We start from the raw sequence: 19,949 nt of genomic DNA on the forward strand, positions 1-19,949 counted from the left end.
TTTTATTTGACTACTAGGAAATGTATACGCCTTTTAACTTATCTTTTGCTCCCAAGTATAACAATTTTTTAAAGACCCAGGTGAACTTTACTAACTCAATATCAATAAATATGTTATCACCACACTCTCCCCCAACTCTATTTCTAGAAACTCAAATTCAAAATTGTCTAATCTATTTTTAAAATTCAAATCAACATGGTTTTAAAGATCAAGAAGCTTTAACATCAATTGTATATATTCTAAAATTGTTCCCTATCATAATTAGCTGTTTGTTTAATTTAATTGGTTTAATATAAATCTATCATTGTCCTTGTTTTCCAAAGTTCTTTTCCCCTTTTTGTTTCTTCTCTTCATCGTGGATGGCGGCGTCGGTTCTCTTCACAAGTCACTACGGGCCAATGTTTGAATGAGATCACCAGTATTTTTTTTAAAAAAAAAAAACTCAACAATTTTCCACTTTATTTCATAAAATGAGTATATTGCGGAAAAATCAAATTTTGCTTGAATTAATCAAGGATCATTACTACAAGAGAAGAAATGAATTAAAACAATTATGCAAGTGATGATTACCCCTCAAAAGAAAATTCAACTGAAAAAAAGCAAAATTTACACAAAAGTTCTTGCAAAAAAAAGGTTAAATCCCTCCAAAGAAAATTCAACCCAATTCTCCCCTATCTCAAGTGATGATTAACCCTCAATAGAGGATCAAAATTCTGCTTGAATTTTTTGGAGAAGAAAAATGATAGAATGGAAAGGGAAGAATTTGAAAAAAAAAAAGAAATTTAAAGAGAATTTGGGTGAATATTGGAGTTGAATTCACCATTATTTAAAAGAAAATTAAGATATTTATAAGGAAAAATAAAAATAACCACTTTAGGGACTCGAAATTGTGATCTAGACACGAGCATGAAATTAGACGAAAAAAAGGTGAATTTCGAAAAGTTACTAATTATTTACGAAATTGTCGCCTTGTCGTGTGTGCTGCTGCTCTTAAATTCTCAAACAAGGTGAATTTCAGAAAGCCACCGATTATTTACGAAATTTTCACCTTGTCATGTGTTGTTTTTAAATTCTCAAACAATTAGTACAAGATTCAAAAGCTTTAATTTATTAGAAAGGAACAAGAACTTACTTCTTTAAACACACAATTATAATTATTCACAAAATGAATAGAAAATTGATCTTTTCTTATGAATTGAAAAGGTTTGACAATCATCAAATTCAAATTAAAGGTTAGAATCATATAAGAAATTAAACGCAAGATTCTTAGAAGGCAATTTTGCAATCAATTTTTGACTTCATCTTCAAAACAAATAATGGTAAATTGTATTGAATCAATTATAGACACGCGGAAGGAAATTTTTGAATTGATAATCTACAATTATTTTGCGGTGGGTAAGTTCGTGATATTTACAAAAATCCCATTTGGGAAAATGGTGAGGAATTCATTTCACAAGGTTGGTGGAACCTGCGACGTGGGACTCGAAAATGTAGAAATAAACTGCGGCTTCGAACTCATGGCCTTAAAGTTGTGTGCGGATGGATGGACAAAACGTGGCAGCAGACGACGAGATCTTTCGAAATTTCTTCCATTTAGTTACCATTTTGCCCTTAGAACTTCATTTTGCTCGTCTTCGTTCGTTCGAACTCCGTTTAAGGTGGATTTTGTTGCGTTGGGTTGATAATGGAGCCTAGTTTCATAATCTGCATTAAAATATAAAGAAAAGGAATATATGCATGATATAGTAAAGAGATAAGCTATATAAAATTAAGTCAAGTTTTACCCAAACAATATACCCTCCACTTAAGTTTTGTTCGTCCTGAGCAAAGTAATAACTACTTTTATCAGTCATTCAAGCAGCAAGCATGAGATGCATACAAAAACTTAATGGAAAAAATCACTCAATCATGCAAGTAAATATTGATGCTAGACTTGCACGTCAACCGAGCTACAAACTCAATACCTTAACAATAAATCCAAGTCAAGACTAAACATCATTCAAATTTGTCTGGCAATCGATTGAGGTTAAGTTTTAACTAGCTCGGTTGGTGAAATCATGTTTAGATAAACTCGAAGTCGAGCTACTTCGACGCCTAGACGTGCTCCGAAAGGATTAAAAGTATCCTAGGTTTGCTTTCACTTCAATGTGGAGAGAGAAGGATCTCTCCTTAAATCTAAGCCCTCAGTCAAGACTTGAAACTAGGTAAAGAACTCTAAGATTAAGTAGTAACTTAAGACAAAGGGAAGACTTTCTCCGTATGGGTTTATACCTCACTAACATTGGACAACCCTAACTGATCATAGAGAAATTTTCTATCATTTGGCATACTAAATATATTCTCGTCTTTTATGAGCTTTTCTTTTTCTTTTTCTTTTTTTATCATCTCCTAATTATCCTCACCTTTTATGCTTGCTTTTGCTTAGCCACTCTTTTGTTTGGATTCTAATTTATGGTAGCAAGCATTTTGCTTTGCATCGGGTGGACTATCATAATCTATGGTTCTCTACTTAGTTTCTAGCTCGACCATCCCTTCGAGGTTACAACAAGCGAATTTAAATACCAACCCTTTTCTAAAGGATTCTAGGTTCGTTATGGTTTGACAAGAATTTTTCTAATTCATGGTTCGACTAGACAAAAATGTTAAGACAACTCAATGTAAAAAAAAAAAGAGAGAGAAAACAACTCTAATTCTATTTGAAGTCAATCTAGGTTAGATATGGAAAAAGTGTATCATCGACACGTCATAATGAGCAACCTAGAAAGCTAGCAAGAAGCATCCATGCAAAGTAATAATCATGCACTCAAACATTCATTGCACTCACACTATTACAATCAAACATTCAAAGCTCAGAATCATGGTGTGGCCAAGAAAGGGTATTCAAGTAAAAAGCACATATTCTCAACATAGTATCACAAATATATCCACAAACCCGAGCTCAGCTCAATGGTTGATAGTCATGCTTTTTAAGCAAGATCTAAGTAAGCTAAGGTATAATGCTCTTTATCCTAACAAGAATTTTTTTTCTTAAAATTAGGGCAAAATTTGAAATCTCCCAAGTTTAGACTAATCATCCAAGCTAATACCCACCCCCACTTAAAAATTTGTTTTATCCTCAACGTTTTGAGAAAACAAAGTTAAGGGAGAGAGAAATAAGGGGGAATAGTGTACTTTCTTGGATGGATCGACATCCTTGACTTTGGTTTAAAGCTTGCATGCTCAAAACAATTTTTTCTTCATTGACATTTTTTGAACTTGAAGTTTATTCTTAGATATCTCCTGTAAAAGAAAATCAAAGTAAACCTCTCTTAGATTTATTGAAAACTAAATCTAAAGACTAGAAAGCAAGAAATGAATTTAAAAGACTGGAAAGTAAATAAAATTTGTCGCCCGACTGCTCTGGAAAGTACAAATTTTTAAGATCGGTTGCTCGACCATCTTTTCTTGATCTCAAGAGTAGGTAGGATGATGAAGTGACATCTTGAACACTTGAGATGTAGGTTCCCCTTCAATGAAGATTTTGAGACGATGCCCATTTACCTTTAAAACTTTTATGTTTTTTCACTAACAATCTCAAGTGCACCAAAGTTAGAGGCATTAGACACAACAAAGGGATCAATCCATTTAAATTTCAACTTGCCCATCTTAAATGACAAAGAGTAACTGAAAAGAAGAACTTTATCTCCTACTTTGAACTCTTTCTTAAGAATCTTGCTATCATGATACATTTTTGTCTTTTCCTCATAGATTTTAGAATTTTTGAAATAATCTAATCTAAGTTCTTCTAACTCACTAAGTTCTAGAAGTCTATTTTCACCAGCCTTTTCAAGAGATAGATTACGCATCTTAACTGCCTAAAAAGTTTTATGCTCTAGTTTTACAAGAAGATTGACATGCTTTTCCAAAAACAAGTTTGAAAGGGGATGTACCTATTGGAGTTTTGTAGGCGGTCCTATATGTCCATAGAGCATCATTAAGCCTAGTGCTCCAATCTTTTCTTTTTGGATTGATAGTTTTTTGAAGGATAGATTTTTCTCTTTATTTGAAATCTGGTCTTGTCCATTTGTTTATGAATGGTATAGAGTAGAAATTCGGTGTTGAACTACTCCATATTTTTTCTTGAGTGCCTCAATGGTCGGTTGCAAAAGTGTGAGGCTTGATCACTAATGATGGCTTTGAGAATTCCAAACCTAGAGAAGATGTTAGCTATCAAGAAAGAAGGCACTAGGAAACATAGTCAACTACTAGAAGTATGTAGAGATTTCCAAAAAGTAGAAGGAAAAGGCCCCATGAAATTAATTCTCCAAATATCAAAACTTCACATGGGAGAATGAGTTTCAAGGGCATTTCATTTCTTTTGGAAATGAATCCAAAATTTTACTACATGATTTACAATATGCATAAGAGTTAGCAAATAATATTTTTCGGTAAAATCCAAAATCTAAAATCTTCCTAACAGTACGTATAGGATCAAAGTGTCCTCCACATGCTCTATCATGACAAAAAGACAATATAGATTCACGCTAATTTTTTAGCTACACAGCTTCTAACTATTTGGTCTAAGCTTATTTTGCATAAATAAGGAGATTCCCAAACATAGTACTTAGACTCACTTTTCAATTTACATTTTTTATTGTAAGAGAAATGGGTTGGAAGGTTACCGGTGATAGGGTAATTTAATATGTCGGCATACCATAGAACGTGCAAGTCTAACTTGAAAAGGTATTCATAAAAAAAAGTCCTCTCGTACCAAATTGTCCTCTTACTTTTGGATGATCCTACTCAAATGGTCGGCTACGGGGTTATCAAGGTCTTTCCTATCCTTGATGGTGACATTGAACTCTTGAAGTAGAAGAATCCATCTCATTATCCTTGGTTTGGTTTCTTTCTTGTTTGCCAGATACTTGATAGCTACATGATCAGAGTAAACAGTTATTTTAGATCCTATTGATGTAGCTACAAAACTTATCAAGAGCAAAAATTATAGAAAGAAACTATTTTTCAGTTGTTGAATAGTTAGCTTGAGTTGAATTTAAAGTCCTAGATCCATAGTAAATTGCATGAAGTTTCTTATCAACTATTTGCCCTAAAATTTCACCTAATGTATAGTCACTTGCATCACACATGATTTCAAATGGCAAATTCTAATTGTGTGATTACAAAATAGGGGTTGAAGTTAAATTTTCTTTCAGAGTGTTAAATACAACTTTACATTTATCATCAATTATGAAAGGGATATCTTTTTGAAGCAAAGTAGTCAAAAGCAAAGCTGTTTTTGAAAAATCTTTTATAAAACGTCTATAGAATCTTTTAAAAATATTTTATAAGTGTTGAGATGTGTATGTTATCCTTTATTATGACCCCATCAAACATAAACTTTAACCTAAAACTTGTTAACGTGTTTTCGTAGGTTATCTGCTTGATTTTAAAAACTACATTTGTCATAATCCTAAAAAAAAAAAAAATCATTATCTCTTACCATGTCATTTTTCACGAAATTGTTTTTCCTTTCTCTTCCTCTATTTGTTCCTCTCCTTCACCTACCACTCTTCAACGGTTATTTCACTCCTCTTCTTCCTCTCTCTTGTCAACTTTTATGTCTTCTACTTCGTCTCCTAACACTTTCGCTCTTGTCTTTAAACCTACTACCATTGACCTTAATATGTAGGGCTCATCCATTGATGATACCTGTGAGCTGCTACCTCTCCATCATCATCTCCTTGAAGTTCTCTCATACTGCTTCTTCACCAATTACAAATCCATCATAACCATCCTTGTCCAACCTTACCCACCATGGTTTCCCTAACGGAAGGATACCCACCCATCATCATACGTACCTTGCAAACCCAGGAAAAATATGACATCTTCAAACCTTGACTTTTAAATTTCAATGTCGCTGTGCCATTATCGCAACTGATTCTGTATCATATATACTGAAGCCTCTAAACTTTTTCATTGGTGCTCTACTATGATCAAAGAATTTAAAGCTCTACAAGAGAAAGGCACATGGACCCTTGTCCCTTGAACTTCTACTACAAATGTAGTTACCTACAAGTATAATTCTGATGGTTCTATTACTCACTATAAGACTCATCTTGTAGCTTAATGTTATAATTAGATCAAAGGTTTTGATTTTTTTGAAATGTTCAGTCCATTTGTTAAACAGCCTGCAATTTGAATCATTCTTACACTTGTTGCTCAACACTTTGGTCCTTGCATGAAATGGATGTAAAAACGTCTTTATTCATGGTCATCTAAATGAATATGTATACATGACTTAATTGATTCATTTTGTTGATAAATCACGTCCTCACCATGTTTGTTATCTTTGCAAAGGTCTTTATAGACTCAAGCAAGTGCCTCGAACTTGGAATGATCTCTTTACTTCATATTTACTTACCTTGGGGTTTATAATGTCTTCTTCTGATAGCTCCTTATTTGTTCGCTCTACTAGTTTGTTCCTCGCTTATCTCCTTTTTCATTTCAACGATATGTTATTGCTGGTTCAAATTTGATTTATGGTCAACAACTAAAACAACGACTTGGCTTTGACTTTCTGATTTCTTACTTGGTCAATCTCAATTATTTTTTTGGTCTCAAAGTTCATCCTTGTCCTAGTGGTATATCTTTGTTAATCGGGCTAAATATCTCGCTGACTTACTCAAGTCTTCTGGCATGTTTGTTGGTAAACCCTGTCTCATCCCTGTATATACTATTGTTAATTACTCTTCATGCTTCTGCACCATCGTTCTCTGATGTTACTCTTTACTACCAATTGGTAGGCCCATTTCAGTACCTTATCTTTACTTGCCTGACGTCGTCTTTGCAGTTAATTGGGTCAGTCAGTTTATGCAGCAGCCTACTTATGTTCATTATACAGTTAAGTGTATTTTTTGTTATCTATGTGGTACGCCCAACCTTGTCATCTTGTTCAAATCTGGTAACTTATCTCTACAAGCTTATTACAGCATCGATTGGTTGGGGATTCTTTTGGATTATTGCTCCCACTACTAGTTATATTGTTTTCCCTTGGTCTTCTACTATTTCTTGGTCTGCCGAAAAACAGACTACTATTTCTTGTTCATCTACAAAGGCTAAGTATCGTGCTAGCTAACACTACCTCTGAACTTTATGGGATTATTCAGCTGTTATGTGATCTTCGTTTTTTTTCTTCTCGATCCTTTAATACTATGGTGCGATAATGTCCCTACTATCTCCCTCGTCAGTAACCATGAATTTCATGCTTGGACCAAACACTTTGAAATTGATTATCATTTTATTCATGAAAAGGTTCTTTGAAAAGATCTCTCTCATCGCTCGTTTCATTTCTACTCAAGACCAGATTGTGGATTTATTCACTAAACCTCTCTCTTCTCCCCTATTTAACTCTTGTTGCAGCAAACTTAGCTTATGACTTTTCATCTATCTGAGTTTGGGGATGTATTAAATCCACTTATTTTTTTCTAAGATTCTCCGGTATTTTATTTCCTGATATTAAGGAAATATGTTTATTCTTTTTTATTGTACTAGTTGCTTTCACCCTCCTATAAAAATGTTCTTAAACATGAAATAATCAAGCAAAATCTAGTTTGAAATAAACTTTTGAATCTAATTTCTTAAGTTTTATTAAAGTTCAGTCTATCCTTTAACTCCCAAATTTACTTCAATAAAGTAACACATAAACAAAGTTGTCTTTTTTTTTTCCAATGTATTTAGTGGCACAAGCATTCGAAAAAAAACTTCAAACTTCAAAAACTAAAGTTAAAATGAAATCTTTCAAAGTGCAGGTAAAAATATAATTGGAAGAGACCTTACATTTTAAAGGTGTTTTTTTATAATTGAACAAGAAAAGCTGAAAGTTTAAGGAGACATTTCTAAATATAGCAAAATAAATCAAAATAATTACAAAACGTTGCAAATTTTAAGATTCTATTAATAATAGACATTAATAAATATTGATAAAAATTAATAGACATCTATTAGTATATATCAATTTAGAGGTGACAATCAGTTCGGTTTTGGAACCAACCCAAAAACTAAATCAAACCAATCGATTTTACATACAAGGATTTCAAACCAATGTACAATAAAGAACAAAAGCAATGTATTGGTTTTATTTGGTTCAGTTAATTATCGGTGTTTGACATTTTATCAGCTTCAAAATTTTTATTCTTACTCTCCACTTTGTTTTGAATGAGTCCTTTTCTCTAACTTTAAACTAAAATTATGTCTATATTCTTTTTATTAAATTGCAATTTGACATTTTTACATTTTTTTGTTCCGCATTTTTCTAAATAAAAACATGCATGCAACATAATTATCTTTTTTCTAAACAAAAGATATACGTGCACCCTAATAATTCAATATTAAAAAGTAACGAATGAAAATTTTAGTTTTAAAAGTATATTTATATCATTTGTTTGGTTTGATTTTCATTGATTTTTCCAATCAAAATCCGATCTAAACCAATACTTTTTGGTTTTCTCCAAATACAAATAAATAAGTTCAATTTGATACAAAAAGCCAAACCAAACCAAACCAATGGACTGTTGTTTTAGATTGGGTTGATGTTTATGTTATCTAGTTATTTGTATCACCTCTAATATCAATGTCGTTGCATTTTTATTCTTTTTTTTTTTATTCCCAAGATTTAAACAAATTTTCCTTACCAATTTTTTTAACTTCTTTTTTTTTCCTTGCATTGAGGAATTCTTAACTACATTTTGATAGGCAATTAAAAAAGATCTTAATTCAGGTTAATAATGAACGAATTGTATTCAATTTCTTAATTAGGCAACTCATTATTTAAATGTCGTAAATGCAATTAAAGAAACTCAAAATCAATCAAATTATTGTACTATGACCAACCATAATAATCACTTCAAATTTAAGCAAACATTAAATAATAATAAATAAATAAATAAATTAGATTAAAAAAAAAGATCCTGTAACTAAATACCTTAAATTCATTTTTAGAAAAAACCAAACCAATGGTTGTTTGAGGTCATAGTATTGAACTTTTACCAATACGACAATATTTCCGCATTCCAATGGATTCGATATCAATTTGACAGATGAATCGATATTTCTATTATATCGTAGAAAAATCTCTAAAATTAAAAAAAAAAGAAAAAAACACCAAAATGTCACTAATATAAATATAATATAGATAATATATGTACGTAATTAATTATTTAAAAATAATAAAATATTTATTTATCAATTTAAACTTAAGTTTCGAATCTTTTATTTTTATATTTGTTCTTATGAAAATATGTAGTTTTAGAATTAAGGTCTCGACATTTTTACAATGGAAAATGATTGTTATTTTCGAAAAAGAATCCAATAATTGAAGAACCCACCAATAGTTCGATGTTGTTTTGACTTTTATTGTGCTCATAGTTTTCAGAGTCAAAATCTGCCAAACAATAAAATGAATCCAATTTTGAAAAGATAAATAATAAATAAATAAGGACAGAAACATTTGTGTCCGGTCGTAATCGTTGGTTCGAAGCAAAATCACATGCAACGTCTTCCTTCACACCTCACCCTTTCTCTTTTTGCTTCCCACTTAGCACGTGCCAACCATTTCTTCTTTCAAATTAAAGCCTTATTCTTTTCTTTCTTTCTTTCTTTCTTTTTTTTTTTTTTTTAAATCTACATCTTTATTTTCTCACTTTCTTCCTTGTATTAAACAAAATCAATTTATTGAATTTAGCTTGTGTTTACCTCACTAAAAATATAATAAACCATAACAATCAAGGTTAGAAGATACATCATGCTTACAAAATTATTTAGCTAAATATGATCAAAAGCGTTCTAGTTTACATTTGCGATTGAAATCCAACATAATTGATCTATCGATGGAATCTCGTTATCGATTGAGATCCATTATAATTGATTCTATATGTGCTAAGTGGAAGAATCGATCGTTAGTTAAGATGATCATTAGTGTTTTTGTGCAGTAAATTATGCTTGAATGAATGTGTTATAAGAGGGTTTTTAAGATGTGGTGTTAAACTTGAGTACTTAAAAAATGATTTTGGCTTTGAAGTTTAGGTTCTACCTTTTTTTAAATAAAAAGAAAAATGAAATAATGCTTCTACAATGAAGTGCTTAATTGTAAAATGATATTGAAGGAGAAAGATAATTGGGTAGAGTAAAAATGTTGCATCTTTCATTGCACACAATTATTAAATGTAAATAGTAGTAGTTAGTTACAACTACTTTCTTGTATTATGTTACTTTCCCTTTAATTCCTCTCTAGTTATGGATGAGGAATATAATATGATGTAGTCTTTAATGAATTGTAGTGAATAAATATACTAAATTCTTTTATATTCATAGAATTAAATCTATATTTGTACACTTATTATAGTATGACTAATTTTGAAATGGCAAGCTTTTGATTTCTCTAATATCTTTATATCATCTAAATACAAAGTTTGCTTCCTTAGTCAAAACTCAAAAAAGTAAAGCAAAAGCCAAAATTTTCATTTCTCTATCACAAAATCGATATAAGTTTCAAACAATTCTACTTTTTCTTTCCATAAATTTACAAAAGAAAAAGAAAAAAAAAAAAAAAGGAGGGCTCAATCTATACTCAACAAAAGCACAAATATACAAATGCAAGAACCTCCATGCATATACACATGTATCATGTATGTAAAAAGCAAAACCAGAAACCAATTCTTTTTTTCTTTTTCTTCTTTTGCCCTCTTTTTATTACTTTTCTTTAATTTATTTGATGAGTAATGAATAACTTTTCAAAATTTTTTTATGACAATGGTTAATCATACGACTGCGAAAGCCATGGATGTGCGAGGGCTTCCTTTGCAGTTGGTCGTCTTTCTGGATTGATCTCAAGCAAGCTTGTAAGGAAATCAATGAACCCCGGGTCGAAAACTTGCAGATGATCCTCCAAGGAAGACTCTTCAGGGATGATAAATTCCATTTGATCAGTTTCCTGCAATGGATGAAACAATTTTCTTTGGATGAAACAAAACATTATGGCTCAACATTTCCCAAGGGAATCTGAAACCAACCTCATTTATATAAAACAGATCATATTCTTTAGTGAAGTATTTGTGTGTCTCCTGTCCTTTAAGGAGCATCTCCAGGTCGATGGGACCGAAAAATCCAATCATGCGTGCAAGGATCATTACAACTGCGTCGTTCGGAAACAATACCTGAGAAAGCACGTAGCAGATAAGTAAATAAAATGTATTAAATTGATTGGTTTTGCTCGAAATGGAGTTTTATCCAGATATGAGAAAGAAAAGCTTACTTCTCCGGACCATAGCTCAGCTAATATACAACCGAGGGACCACAAATCAATCTTTGGATCGTATGGGAGACCAAGCATTACTTCGGGAGCTCTATATGATCGTGACTGAACGTATAGGCACAAGTTATCTGATTGAAAGCAACTGCTTCCAAGGTCAATAACCTTAATCTCACACCGTTTGTAACTTTTAATAAGAATGTTTTCTGGCTTTAGATCACAGTGAATGATTCCTAAATGATGCAAGAACTCCAATGCCTCCAAACATTGGCGTGTAATAACCTGTCGAGAGAAAATCGGTAGATTTTAGTTCTAAGTTTTTAACTCGAGAAAGCACAGTGTTGTTCTAGCCTTAAATGAACATACCTGCAACCTACAGAATGTAAAATAATCATCTCCACCAGATTCTTGATTGAACTTTTGAAATTCATACAAGTTTGCTCGAAGTAGCTCGCAAACAATGAAGAGATGTTCCTGTCAAATTATAATTACATGAATGAGTGAGCATGGTTAAAAAATACACAAAGTTCGTATAAAGGGAAGGAATAGCTTGCATAGACGTTAGAAGAACTAAACCAACTCGAATTTGCCAAGCGAGCATGAGGGCAACAGATGAAACAGACCTGATGATAAAAGTAGTCATAAAGCCGTAAAATGTGGCACTGATCTGCAGGGTCATGTTTGTTGACAAGCTTTAGAAGTTTGATTTCATCTAAGCTCTGATCAAAAAACTCTTTGTCATTTTTAATGATCTTTAGGCAAACGTCTACTCCCGTATGAAGATCGTGTGCTCGAACAACTCTACTAAAAGCAGCCGATCCTAGATATTCGGTTACATAGTATCTGCCTGCAAGGACTGTATTTAGCACAATAGGCAAATCCTTGCTCTCTTCAAATCCAGTCCTGTAGATTGCATAATACATGAGAACAACTCATTGCAACATATCAACCTGCAACACACAAGCTTTAAATATCTATCAAAGCAGAGAGTAGAAAGTGAAGACTTTTGCGACAAATCTCACTTCACTTGAATTAAACTTCTATCACCATTTTAAAATGTAAGAGCAATCAACTGCCTACTCATTTAAACATTCTTTCTCAACATATGGGAAAATTTCTACAAAAATGTAGCCAACCTGTTCTTTCTATGTATAATTCGCAGATCAAAGACTTCAAATTCATCATCGTTAGTATAATACATCGGGAGCTCGTTGTCAGCAGCAACACCATCTCCTGGTTCGGATTCATTGGTTTCCTCCTCTACTTCTCCATGACTATCAACTTTAAACCCGTCGGCTGCATTAAGTATATAACTTTTCTCAAGGATCTTATTTTGGGAGTCATTGTGATCTTCAAATCCTTGGATGAAGTTAGAAGTTGAATATATATCAGTTGAAGAATCACTTTGAGGAACCAAATCACAGTTAGCAGCAATGTCCTTAACTACTTTCAACTCGAAATCATTTGAATCCATTTCATTAAAACTGGGATTCAGATAATTACAATCTGCAGACTTCTTGTTATAAAACTCTTCATTAGCAACACAGCATTTACAAAAAGGAACAGAACCCTCAGAGAGCCCCACAAAGCTTCCTTTAAGTTGATTAAATCTATCGACACTGTAAGGATGGTCTGCAACCTCGATCAAACTTTCATCACTCGAGGGAGCTGAATGACAAAGAATGGACTTTGCCGGAGCTGACAAACTACTAAATTGCTCGTCTCTCTCGGTAGTCATTATAAACTTATCCTCACTTGGACAGCCAAAGAAATCCTGACCCTCAAAAGAAGGTGTCATGAAATTCACATCCTCTTTCTCATCATACCAAAGCAGATCATTCTGCAAATCAAATTCATGGTAATCACGCGCCGTATCGAACTGAGAGGCAATATCTGAAGAAGAATCTGAAGGAATGCCATAAGGATTGATGAATTCTGCAACAGTAAAGGGTTTCTGAGAAATCTATACCCAAACAGAACACAAAGATTCCAATCGCAACATAAGATCATGGGGTTTCGTATTTTGACAATGAAAGCAAAGAATCAAGAACACTAAGAAATTATTCTCTCTCACCCCATCAGTTCAAACCCCATTTCTCAAAACTTGGATCAAACAACAGAGAAAAGCAAAGCAAGAATACTGTTTCTACTTTCTACTTCCAACTCAATACTAAGACAACTTGAAGAAACTATTCAGAATTTCTTAAACAAGCAAAGAATCTTATAATTAAGCTCATGAGCATCCGTCAAAACTTGAAATCTGAACCAATTCGATTAAAACCATTACCCGAGGAGCAAACATCAGAAGTAGAAGATCTCAAGCTAACAAACTCATCATCAGAGGAAACAGAGATCGATCCAGAACGATCATCGCCGTCAGTAAGAGCCGCCAACTTCCGGGAAGTAGACGGAATTCTGACCGGAGGTGGAGCAGGAACCATAGGAAAGAAGAATTTCTCAAAATCAAAAGAACCCAACTCGGATTTTTCAACCACATCCCTTCTGAGAGCTGACTCTGCTTCTGAAAACCCATTTTTCTTCAGAAAATCGAGCACTGCTTCCACGTCTGAACTCGCCATGGAAGAACAAGCTCAAAATTGGAGAGAAATTGATGGTGGGGGTATGAGAGAGACGACTGAAAATGGTAATTCAGAAGATTTGGATTAGTAAAAGTGGAAAAATTTTTGGGTCGACTCGGAGTTTGCATGCTGGAGAGAAATCTCTCTCTCTCTCTCTCTCTCTTTTCTTTTTCTTTTTACAATGTTCTGTGAAATTGAAGCGATCAAAGAGGCGATGCTGATTTACAGAGTACCAACTTTGAAAAGTGATTAGCCTTGGGTTTTTAAGGGGTTTTGATTGTTGGGTCCATATTCATTCTTTATCGTACGATTCTCCAGGTGGCTAAATAATAACCTTACACGTGTATGATTGTTCTTTTTTTTTTTTTTAGCAACAAGATTTAGTAGTCGTTGGGGACCGAATTTATTTTAACTTTTCCATTCCCTTTTTCTTCTTTTTTCTTTTTATTCTTCATCTTTAAATTATATATATATATATATATATATATATATATATATTTCTAGTATTTTATATTTACTTTAATAGAAGCTTCTTTTTCTCAACGTCTTTCAAAATTTTCTCACTTTTTATCATTTGAGTTCAAAAAAAAAAAAAATTTCTTCTCGTTCTTTTCTCTGGTTGTTTTATCGAGGGTGAAACTGAGATAATCGAATTCCTATGTAATGCCTCAAATCAAGGATTTAGGGTTCGAATTCCCGACATTCTCATGCGATCTGACAATATTAGTACTCACAAACCAACATAAGTGATACTTTGTCTATACTCCTATGATCGAACCACCGCACCTTATTAGTGTATATGTAGTAACTCCTAATTATTTTAAGTCTTTCTTAACCTCACTTTCATGACCTCAGGATCTCTTTCAAATGTGATATCGTTTATTTCATGCCCCCTCCTAAACTCGAGGAGTTACATCCTAACTTTAAAATTAGTAAATACTATATCACTTGCTGTGACTTACATTTTTAAGGGTATGTTTGGATTGATTTGAAAAAAAATGTTTTTTTCAATTTATTGTGAATGGTTGTTAAACATTCAAATTTCTTCCAATTTTTTTAAAATTAAACATTTGAAAATGTATTCCAAAACACCTAAAATTCAGTATTGATAATATTCAACATGTTCAACAATATTTACTTACCTCTACTAAAAGAAAGTTTAAATCGTTGATTTTAAGTCGAGTTTAAATCGTTGATTTTAAGTCGAGTTTAAATCGTTGATTTTAAGTCGAATGTCTAGTCCAATCAATAATACAAATTTACGATAGTTAGGTTATAGGTATTTTAGCTTTATAAATGGTGTTCAATGTAATGGAAAACGAACAATAATGATGGGAATATAATTTGACCCGCATAGTATTAATGCAACCAATAATACTAATCATACTATAATATTCATATTTTCATCTTAAATATTATATTTCTTTAATAAAAATAATTAATACATATTGATTTCTTTTAGTTCGACCACATGTGGAAGTTTAAATTTCTTCTTCTTCTTTTTTTTTTTTTTTGTTTATTGTGGTTTTTTTTCAACAAAAACTATTTTAATTAATAATTACAACATAATCATATAGATCTAAAAATTAAAGTCCTCTTATTTACATTGAAAAAAAAGAAAAGTTAAATGAATGAATAAAGACAGCAACTATATGCTGCTTTTACCAAATGAAAATGAAATTAGAACTGATTCAATAATATTCTCCAACACTATTTTTCTTTTATCACTTTTCTAAAACCATCAACTCAATTGTCATTTTAAATCACCTTTAAAGTTAATTAAATTATTTTCTAATGAGATCTTAAATTTCATGTGAAAATACCGGATTATCAAACAAGTAATTGAATCAAAACATACACATATGGGTTAGGTATTAGATTGGACTTTTGTTTTGAAACTAAATATTTGATGGGTATAAATATTTATTAATTTATTTAGAAACGTGGAGAAATGAATAGTAATTAAAATGATAATTAATGTCTTTGTAAAAAATAATGGATAATAAATGGAGAAATAATAATAGAGAGGGATAATTTTGAAATGCAGGTGGAACCGAATTTTTGGGGGGTGGGTGTGACGAAGCAATTACACCAACCGCAGACCCATTGTGGTTCTTCTTCTGTAATTTCTTTCTCCATCTGTTTATGTGCTGAGGATTAATTATTTGGTTCTTTTCCTCCTTTCTCTTTTCTTCTTTCTGTCTTACATTAATTATTGGCTACGAGGGTCCTTTTCTTTACATGAATTTTGGGGCACCCTGCATTATTGTCAAAAGGAAAAAGTAAAAGTCCCAATCGTCCTCCTAGAGATATATAATCGACCCAAACATTACCTCTATTTCTCTCGTACGCTACCATTTTGATATTCTATTACACACATTCTCCGCAATGTGTAAGCTCCTACTATGTGTTAGCTGATGAGTCACATTTATGTTAATGCCTCTACGTCACGTGTATGAAAAACTACATTCTTAGTCATATTCAATATTTTACTTTCGTATTTGGACGCGTGACTCAACACTATACAGTAAAAGTTGTTTTAGGTCAATTTATCTACCTCCGAAAAATACTAATTTATCAAGATTCACACGTTAAATCGTAAAATTGATTTAACTAAAATTTAAACTCAATCACTTGAAGATTCATACCACTTATGTATAGTAAAATTATTTAATATATATGAAATTAAAGAATAAATGAAATCATTCTAAATAAATAATTAACTACGTAGAAATTAAAAATAGGAATAAATGAAATGATTGTAAATAAATCTTTTATATACATAAGAACCAACCAGACAAAGAATCAAGTAAGTGTAATTTTATTATCAATTATCTTTGGTTAAGAGTTGTGGTTGTATATTTATTTGGCCTTGTTGGAATATTTTTTTTACAAAAGAAAAATAATCTTTTAGTCATTATATAATTAGATCACAGGGTTTGACTATCACTTTAGTCATTATAATTTAATAATAATCTGATTATTGAGTAGGGGTTAACTCCAAAAAGATTATTGCTATGTACATACAATTATAAAACCATCTTTTTCAAGTTACATTAACAAATTAGTATTCAACATAAATTAATGGACCTTCAACAACTTTTGGATTATTCTGTATACCATTTAATTTTATTTTTCTTACTATTTTTAAAATTAGAAAAAACAATAAAAACAAACAAGTGGCCATGGCAAGAATATTCAAGTTGTAAACTTAGCTTGGAGGCATCTTTAAATATTACATATAATTCATATTTTATAATACCATATTCATCTTTTGATAGGATTTTGATTATAAAAGATTTGGAACTCTCCATTCTTTCTTCTCTCAAAGGAATATTATTAAACTAAAATATCATAGAGTAGGTACTGATGCTTCTTGAGAGATATTATAAGAATATACAATAAAATATCAATAATTAAGATATTTTTTTCTTCTATCAAAGTTTTAACATAATTTTTTAAAGAAATATCATTGTCTCGTATCAAAATAGTTTAAGAAAGCAAGTACTTATAAGCAGCTTGAACATTCGTATAGCTTCAAGTATTATTACATTTTGTATTATTTTTCTTGTTGGTTTCAAGTTGTCTCAAAAATCACTTTAACCTAAGTATAACACTCCTAGTTTGAGAGTTTGGAAAAGAAATGTGAGTAAATTTTAAAAATTTGAGAGAGTACTCTTGCATTTGGGAACAAAAGAGACGTATTCTTTGCGATTATAACCATTTTCCACGTAGTATATTGTTTTCACGATTGTGTTTTATCTATTATTTTTCTGCCTATTATTAAGATAATTAACAGTGGAAAGTTTTGTGTAACACCTATGCCAATAATGTTGGCTTTCACATTACATATAGTATTTCAATAATATTGAATTTAATGAGAAGTAAAGAAAATGAATTTAATGAGATGTATAACGTTTGGAACAGAATGTATTAAAGTCAATGTTTGTAAATTAAAATGCACGATACCTTTATTAATTATTTTAGACAATGAATAGTATTGAATTTAATGGAAAAATAATGCATGGTTGACGATGATTTTTGAAAACATGTAGTTCAAACATCATGTTATTATTTTTTAAAAAAAATTATTAATATTGGATTAATATATATTTATATTATATTTCATCTTGAAATTTTAGATTATTTTTTTTTTAGTACAATTTGTATTTAGATAGATATAAAGTCGTTTTTATACCTTCCATAACTTCAAAGCTCTAAAGTTCAATAAATTTGACTTGTAGGATGGAATCATGAATGTATATTCTTGTTTGATACTTTTTGCTCCACTATGTTTATTTATTTGAATAATCCACATATTATATTCTCTAATTTTGATATTATTTTTTAGAATAAAATCTAATTTTAACATTTTTATCCCTGAATTTAATTTGAAAAAATATTTTAAATGGTCCTCGAAGCTATTGAACTTTTAGATGATGACCGAAAAAATAGTTTTCAAAAAAACTGAATCTATATTACTATATAAAAAAAAGCCATAATAAAAAAAATACTTTTTTAAACAAGTTTTTCCTTCTTAATTACATTTATATCCTTTTTCTAATTTGAAATAAATAAATAAATGATTTTTAATTAAATATATTAAACTTAAAACTTATTACGTAAATATATTTTTTAAAAAGCCTCCTCAAGCTCTCCTTAGCATAATCGCGTAACATATAATTGAATAATTAGATTAATATGTAGAATTTAATTATTTACTGTTATAGATTGAACTTTAATTGAAATAAAAAACTGATTAATAATTAATTGAGTCCAAACTTAATATATAAACACAAAGTTATTTGATGGCTCTCACATTTTGTGTGAGGCCTTGATTGCGTTCCTCCTCACGAGATAAGAGTTCACGCGGCAAAAGTAGCCTATGTGATGAGATATTTACGCAAGGAAGGCTACGCAATGGACTGTTATGCGTTTTGAGTTTTACTTCATCGGAAGGTAGTGACATCATCCTCATGTAAGTAAGCTGGTGATTGATTTGACTTTGCTACCCAATTCAAATTTAGGATAAGGAAGTGGTAGTGACACGTGACATTTTGAAATTGGACCATTCTTACCGTCAGACATAAGTCATTATTTCTGCATGGAAAATGTCACCGGAAGGCTTATAAATTGGTGAAGTCCAACTATTTTGAAGCTACTTTTACCCTGAGCTTAACTTAAGAAAGGATTGAGAGAACTTGAAGATTTTCAAAGAGCTTGAATTCGAAAAGGAGTTTCAATAAAATATTTTTGAATCAGCTAAGGAGCTAGGCGAAGAAGCTAGTTGATTGTAATTGTGAGTGGTTCTTCTTTAAAATGTTTAAAAAACAAAAAAGATTTCCAATGTGTTTACATCCTTAAAGATATTTCCATTGAAACCTCGAGATATATGATTTCTATTATGTTTTCCAAATGCATGTGATTTATAAATGAATAAAACTTTATATGAGTTGAAATAATGAAATGATGATTTCTTGTTACCCTATGCGATAAGAATGTCTCGTACTTGCTGTGTGATCTGTATGGGATGTCTTATCCTTGCTTTGTAATTACCTAAGATATGATACTCTGTTGTTGTTGTATGATCTGGAATAGAATACCATATACTTGTTGTGAGATCTGGTAAGAAATGACTTTTTCTTGTTGTATGATCTAGTATTGGAAGACGCGTTATGCATACTAGAATTGACGAAACTTGCTAAATGCGTTGAGACTACTCTGCATAGTTGCAACTTGGCAAAAGAGTGTGGTAAATGCTTGAGTTGTGGAAATGTGTTGATAAAAGATCCCACTTCGCTAGACATTTTCCTTTAATCTTTCAAATCTTTTGTTTTATTCCCCCTCCCCCAGATAGTGAAGGACATCTAGCGTCGAATTTGCAGTCTTGATTGCCTACTATGTCATCTATGTGAACGCATCATTTTGGTAGTTACCACAGTTAACTCGCATAGCATGTAGAAGTTAGGCAAGAAGAGTCCAATTGTCATTTTGAGTTGTGTATAGTTTGTATGAAGGGAACTTTGTACCAGGTATCAAATGTATTCTGTTACTTAAAATATCAATGAAGTAGTCTTCTTATTTCA

At 31.4% G+C, this 19,949-nt stretch overlaps 1 protein-coding gene and 1 long non-coding RNA gene across 3 annotated transcripts; one reads left to right on the forward strand and one right to left on the reverse strand.

Annotated features, from left to right (window-relative positions):
• Nucleotides 1-10,473: 10,473 nt before the first annotated feature.
• Nucleotides 10,474-14,083, reverse strand: LOC103485576 (serine/threonine-protein kinase ppk15). 2 transcript variants are annotated; one of them, XM_008443246.3, is made up of 7 exons: nucleotides 13,572-14,083; nucleotides 12,421-13,219; nucleotides 11,908-12,187; nucleotides 11,651-11,758; nucleotides 11,288-11,566; nucleotides 11,046-11,189; nucleotides 10,474-10,966 (listed from the first exon to the last, which is right to left on the reverse strand). In XM_008443246.3, exons 1-7 carry the CDS (start codon nucleotides 13,861-13,863, stop codon nucleotides 10,790-10,792), a joined length of 2,079 nt encoding a protein of 692 aa, XP_008441468.2. In that variant the 5' UTR covers nucleotides 13,864-14,083; the 3' UTR covers nucleotides 10,474-10,789. The 2 variants fall into 2 exon arrangements, with proteins under 2 accessions (XP_008441468.2, XP_016899464.2); XM_017043975.2 differs by lacking the exon at nucleotides 13,572-14,083 and having other exon boundaries at nucleotides 11,908-12,234; nucleotides 12,421-12,568.
• Nucleotides 14,084-19,048: 4,965 nt separating this feature from the next.
• LOC127148371 (uncharacterized) lies at nucleotides 19,049-19,949 on the forward strand. The gene is made up of 2 exons (XR_007819322.1): nucleotides 19,049-19,162; nucleotides 19,523-19,949. It is a non-coding gene; the product is annotated as an uncharacterized LOC127148371 (long non-coding RNA).

The sequence above is a fragment of the Cucumis melo genome, chromosome 3 (genome assembly GCF_025177605.1).
Source record: "Cucumis melo cultivar AY chromosome 3, USDA_Cmelo_AY_1.0, whole genome shotgun sequence".
NCBI classification, from domain to species: Eukaryota; Viridiplantae; Streptophyta; class Magnoliopsida; order Cucurbitales; family Cucurbitaceae; genus Cucumis; species Cucumis melo.